The sequence below is a fragment of the Camelus ferus genome, chromosome X (assembly GCF_009834535.1).
Source record: "Camelus ferus isolate YT-003-E chromosome X, BCGSAC_Cfer_1.0, whole genome shotgun sequence".
Lineage (NCBI taxonomy): Eukaryota > Metazoa > Chordata > Mammalia > Artiodactyla > Camelidae > Camelus > Camelus ferus.
In genome coordinates this window covers 66,583,846-66,589,845 of record NC_045732.1, presented here as the reverse complement: position 1 = coordinate 66,589,845, position 6,000 = coordinate 66,583,846, and the positions used below count along the sequence as shown (strand labels likewise).

Genomic DNA, 6,000 nt, shown 5'->3' with positions numbered 1-6,000 from the left:
GGAATGTTTATGCCAATAAAGACAAGGTTCTGTCTTTACCAATAATGAAAGATGCAATTCTTTGCTCAGAACAAACATACCCTTTCAATTACTTGTGATCTACAAATATTGATTGGAAAGTGAGGGGGAGTGTATACTCAACCCATAGACCTAAACGAGAGAAATAGAACACAAAAACAAAATTGAAGGAAGCCTGCATTTCTGAAAATTCCATGATTTGTTAAAGTGACCCATGGCACTGGGACTTGGGGTTTGAAAAATGAATCCTTAGATTTAGGTCTTTATTTCAGTGCTAGGCTTTCCTGGTTAATCTAGAACAGTGGTTTGCAGTCCTGGCTGCACTTTAGAGACACTTGGGGAGCTTTTTAAAAATACCAGTGCTTGGACCCCACCCCAGACCAATAAAATCTGACTCTCTAGAGTGGTGACCAAATCCCTACTGTGGAGATTATGATTCAGAAGGTCTAGATTGGGGCCCAGGGTCTGTATTTTAATAAGTACTTCAGGTAAATTTTATGACCACTTAGTTTAGATAACACCGTCCTAATCTAGCCTAGTTATTAGCTGCTGTTCTGTGATTTGAATTTTTCTTTAACCTTGTAACAGCTAGTTACCACTTAGAAAAAAAAGGATTCAAAGCAATAAAAACTCCCGATATCATTTTGAAACTGATTTTCCCATAGCAAGGCATTTTGCAATACATCAGTTAATTTTTGTTTCAAAAGAAATTGCCATCTGTTTTTCTTACATACACAAATCTTTCATTTTTATTTTTGATTTTCAGGAAAATAAATCTGTTGAAGAATTTTAAGAGTCAAATCTTCTGAGCCTAGACCTACCACTGTCAGCATCTCTGAGGTCTCCTCCATCTGAGAATTACCAGGTCTGACAACACTTTCCCTCTGGCCTACAGTGAAGGATGTCAACAAAACTGTAGAAAAGTCACGTCCTTTAGACTTCGAACCCTCAAGTTGTGGCAGCTGGGAAGAAACCTTACAAGCTTCATCCTTACAGGGGATTCAAAAAGACAAGAAGGGTAAAAACTGAGATATCTGAGCCTGAAATATACAAAAGCTTTTAGAAAGTCTCCTCACAGGAGAACCCAATTAATAAATACACGTCATTAATGCACACATTTAGATGAGCTGTAGATAAAATACAGCTCTTTCTCCCTCTACCAAAACATAGTGAAAAGTCTGATTTAATACTCTGAGACATTCTTGTGCCCATATCAGTATTATAAAGCAGTTTCACCACATTTATTTTAATCAGTATATGAGTAGGACTGTGGGAAATAAAAGATTTTACTTTTTTTTTTTGATGATTAAGTAAGACATTCTGATAAAAGCTATTTGGGAGAGGGATGCTGTGCTGGAAGATAGAGAGGGTGTGGCAATTGCCAAATTAGAACATCACCATTTTCTTGCTTGTGCACTACTGACTTGACTCCGGTTGTGATCACTTTGTATGAGATTGTTAGAACACCTCCAGCATATTCAGAAACAGTCTAAGTGACTGTGGAATGCCTCAAGGCCAATAGAAATCAAATAGAAACAGGTACCAACTCAAGTCTTGAGTGATGACAGAGGTACATTTCAAGTATCATGGAAATCTCACTGGGCGGGCCCATTTCCCCACCCTGGCAACAGAGGTGGACACTACTTCAGATAGGTATTCCAACCTGTATATGTACGTGGGCTTATTCCTGAGCCTCCTGGCCATTCTCCTCATCCTACTCTTCACAATGCTTCTTCGACTCAAACATGTCATCTCACCCATCACCTCTGAGAGCACAGAAAGTGTTCCTCAGTTCACAGATGTAGAGATGCAGAGTCGAATCCCCACTCCTTAAAGTCAGAACGAAAGTGAGTATTTGTGGATCTCAGTGAACTCTTGTCCATTAATGTCCAGGAACGCTTACTTTGTTGCATGTAGCTTCCCACGTAGGGAATCAATAAGTTGTTCATTTAACAAGTTGTTCATGTTTTCTTTGTGTTTTTCTTTATCTTGACTCTGCTTGTGGGATACCTAAGAGGTTTAAGACTCATTCTCTGCCAGGAATATAGGAAATGGCAGCTGGTTGGGAGGACAGGTTTCCATGGTAACCAAAGAGAGCCTGGGCCTTGAGCAAACCTCAGACCACAGAAATTCATATGCAGCTGTTATAAAAAACGCAGGATCCCTGGAAGCTCCAAGAACAAGGAAAATTTGCCTTGGAAAGGGCTGATTGTTCAAAGAGGGTACCCCAAGAAAGGAATGTTTTAATTTAGCACTAGGACTGTAAAGAATCACCTCTGCTTACGTGAAGCTAAATCATATCAGAGGATAATGGAAAGGACCATGAACTCTTTCCCAAAGTAGCAGTGATTTTTATCATCTATGGAAAAAAGGGTTTTTAAAGAAACTGTTTCAGTGTAAAAAGCAAGTTTGCAAAAAAAGAAGTTTCTAGTAAACAAACTCATCTAGAGAGGGGAAATGTGCATTTTATATCTGTGTTATTACTATTACTGGACTTTTAAAAGCTCAGATAATGGCAGATGTATTACAAAAATCTGGAACAATGAGCTCCCGCAAAAACAAGGGAAAATTAAGTCAAAATGTGCTTATGACAATGAATCTTATATTATCCGTGCAGCTTCTTTGCCTTTTTCTCCTTCTCCATCACGCTCAACCTTGGCAAAGAAGACTCAATTGTTCTTTAAAGCAGAAATGAAATAATCCTGGTATTCTGTCGTTGAGTGATTGTGGCTTTGGACAAAACATTCAAGCCTTTGGGTGCCAGGTTTTTCTTTCTGAAAAATGATCTGAGAGCTATTTTGTCATCACTAGACTCCTTTTAGATCTGAGTGTAAGGAAAACAAAGAGAAACAAAGGAGGAAAGGACTGAACAACACCCTCCAACAAATCTCTATTGAAATCAACGTCCTCAAATGTCACATTTGTCTTTCCCAGAAAATGTTCCTCCCTTCCTAATCCCTGCCAAAGGTGAAGTGTTTCACTTATTACCTATAAGAGAAATATATTTTGAAAAATTCCGTTCTCATAAGTAGCCCTAGTATGCCAGTAGTGGAGACAGAATTTGATTTTTTTTAACTAATGTTCCAAAAGGGAACCAAAGGAAATGAGTACTGTTTACAAATTAGAAATTAGAAGGCTGGCCATACTCTTGCCACCAAAGAACTAATACAGTCATGTTAAATTCTACCTGCTTAAAGAAATCAGTTCTCTCTTGCACCTAAAAGGTGGTCATCAAATTTTAACAGGGTGCTCCCTCAGGAACTGCAGTGGCCATGAGAGAGAAGTGAATGGGTGTTAGGTTAATGGCACCTCTACCAGACTTGCAGCTCTCTCTAGTTTGTTACCAATTTAGACTGGCCCCTTTACTCTGATCTAAATCTAGCCTGGTGGTGAAATTCCCAAGTGATTTCTCCTTTTATACAAAGTCATTTGCCAATACTCCCCTCTCCAAGGGGCTGCACAGTGTGAAATCCCCACATGCAGAGCTAAACTTAGCAGCAAGGCTGACTCTGGCACACCTGGTACAATAGTGCACTGTAAGGGATGGCAGCTGCATTCGGCGCCATTCAGAAGAGATCAGCAATTAGGCTAAGACTTGGATAGGGCATACACTTCCCTTTTGGCATTATATTTTCCAAAATGCAAAGTGATTCATATTATTACATTTGGTGGTTTAAGTTGTGACTTTACTCAACACCCAGACTCCATGTACCCTTTAAAATGTTAGTTCTTGGCAGCCATACGTGGACTTCATCAAAGGTTGGCAATATACCCCAGAACTTCTTAAGGACATACATCCCGCCTCACTCTAGGCTCTGCCTTTTGTGCTCACAGTATTTGAATGCACTTTACAGTTAAGAAGTCAGTGGCTGGATAAAAGAAGAAACTGATTACACTTTCAACAGCAGTTAATAGCAAGATACCCAATGCCTTGTTGCTGAATCTGATGAAGAGACAGACTACGAATCTATTCCTTGCCCACCTGACCTCCCCAACTCAGATTTCAGGAGTTTAAAACTGCTCTTTAATCACTGACTTGGATGAAGATTCCTAATTTATGATTAAGGGTACTCACTTGGAAAACAACCACTCTCTTTCATCACAACTGCCCCATGGGATCCAGATCTTTACTGAGCATTAACCAAAGCACACAGCACAGATTACACTAAAATAGCAGCATAACCCCTCACAATTTCCAGTGATAGCATAAATGGAGATGCATGTAAGCAAATGTGTCATTATGGTGACTCACATGGTATTTAATCTTTAAGAAAATAAACTGAGTGTTTTCATAATAGCAAATCTACTGTAAAGAAAACAATTTTTCCATTTATATTAAATTTTATCATATCCCCCAATGTATTAATTAACATATATTACTGCTCAAAGAGGCCGCTAGAGCAATCAATGGGAATTATTTGAATTTATCCATCTATCCAAAATGCTGACTTGGCAATTCCTTCCCTCACCCCCCCTCACCAAAAAATTGCACGTTAGCCTAAGTGTATATAAACAGGTAGGTTATTTATATATAGTTGAACTTTGTTTTAAGGTGAAAGAATGATTGTTCACTTTTTATGACACTGAATCACATGAAATTGCCATTTGTGTAAGTCGATAATGCTGAAAATATCAGCGATTCCATATAAGTCAATCAAATAAAAACACTCACCACATGAATTATTTAAATAGTAAACTCTCCTACTATGTTCAAAAAAATTCAGTTTCTAAAAATGTACTTTGCATACTTTTCCGAATCATGGGTTGTATAAAACAAGGTTTATTGTAAAAGGCATGTGTATTATGTATTATGTATCAGGCAGGAAATATTAAGGGGTAAATCAAGTAAAGACGGGTTCATCCAGCCTAACATTTCCATCTATGCCAAATCTGAAGCTTTGGACTCATAACTGAGTTTGACCGCTGCAGACCCCATCATACTTACTAAGTAGGTAAAAGGGGTCCATTTAATGCAATCAAATGGTTATATTTAGTAATACATTTTATTCACCTGTATTTGTACAAATGATGAACTTTTTTTAAGAAAATGAAGAATTGTGTGGAAGAAAACTCGGGTTTCTTTCGTTTAAAATCATTAATATTTGAGATAGATTCATATTGTATAAAACAAATATAATATTTGAATTAATATTTAGCATGTCACTTTTGATTCCTGGAAAATAAATTGTTTGGTTTGCTGATAACAAATATCTCTTGTCTGAAGACTATAAAGACCATTGGTCTCTTCATCCCCATGTAAATTGTAACAGTTACAAATTTGTGAGATTTATAATTTTGAGGTATCATTATTTACTTCTTATTCCCCAGCTTTTATTTTCTCCCCCCTTGCAACCTTACTGGTGTATTTGTTTGTTTCTTGAACAGTAGTAAGATATGAAAAATGGATAATGACTGCCAGCTGCCAATGAAGGTGAAGTATATCTAAAGAACCAATCACTTTCAACATTCCCCAACTCGGAGGATGTTTTTATTTATGTATCTTCCATTTCATACTGTCTTCATTTGCTCCTCACAGCAACTCTGTGAGTAATGCGTGGCAGTATTATGAAGTCTGTTTTACAAAAAAGGACATTAGCACAGAGAGATTAGTGAGACAGTCATGGTTACACACAGGCCAAGTCAAAATTACACTGCCAGTCTTTGGACTCCTAGTTTAGTACTCATCTCAAAAACTGCATTGCTAAAAGAAAGAAAGAAAAGAAAGAAAAGAAAGAAGAAAGAGAAGAAAGAGAAGAAAGAAGAAAGAAAGAAAGAAAGAAAGAAAGAAAGAAAGAAAGAAAGAAAGAAAGAAAGAAAGAAAGAAAGAAAGGAAGAAAGAAAGAAAGAAAGAAAGAAAGAAAGAAAGAAAGAAAGAAAGAAAGAAAGAAAGAAAGAGGGAGGGAAGGAAGGAAGGAAGAAAGAAAGAGGGAGGGAAGGAAGGAAGGAAGGAAGGAAGGAAGAAAAGGTAACCATAATAAGTGA

General features: G+C 37.5%; 2 protein-coding genes across 2 annotated transcripts in view; one reads left to right on the top strand and one right to left on the bottom strand.

Annotated features, from left to right (window-relative positions):
• Positions 1-1,805, bottom strand: part of AMMECR1 (AMMECR nuclear protein 1) — a 93,786-nt gene extending 91,981 nt beyond the window's left edge. The window contains exon 1 of the mRNA XM_032476055.1: positions 1,795-1,805. The gene's annotated coding sequence lies outside the window, so the exon portion shown is untranslated. The remainder of the gene's footprint in view (positions 1-1,794) is intronic.
• On the top strand, positions 788-5,220 carry SERTM2 (serine rich and transmembrane domain containing 2). Its single transcript, XM_032476056.1, has one exon. It carries the CDS (start codon positions 1,580-1,582, stop codon positions 1,850-1,852), a length of 273 nt encoding a protein of 90 aa, XP_032331947.1. The 5' UTR covers positions 788-1,579; the 3' UTR covers positions 1,853-5,220.
• The last annotated feature ends 780 nt before the right edge of the window (positions 5,221-6,000 follow it).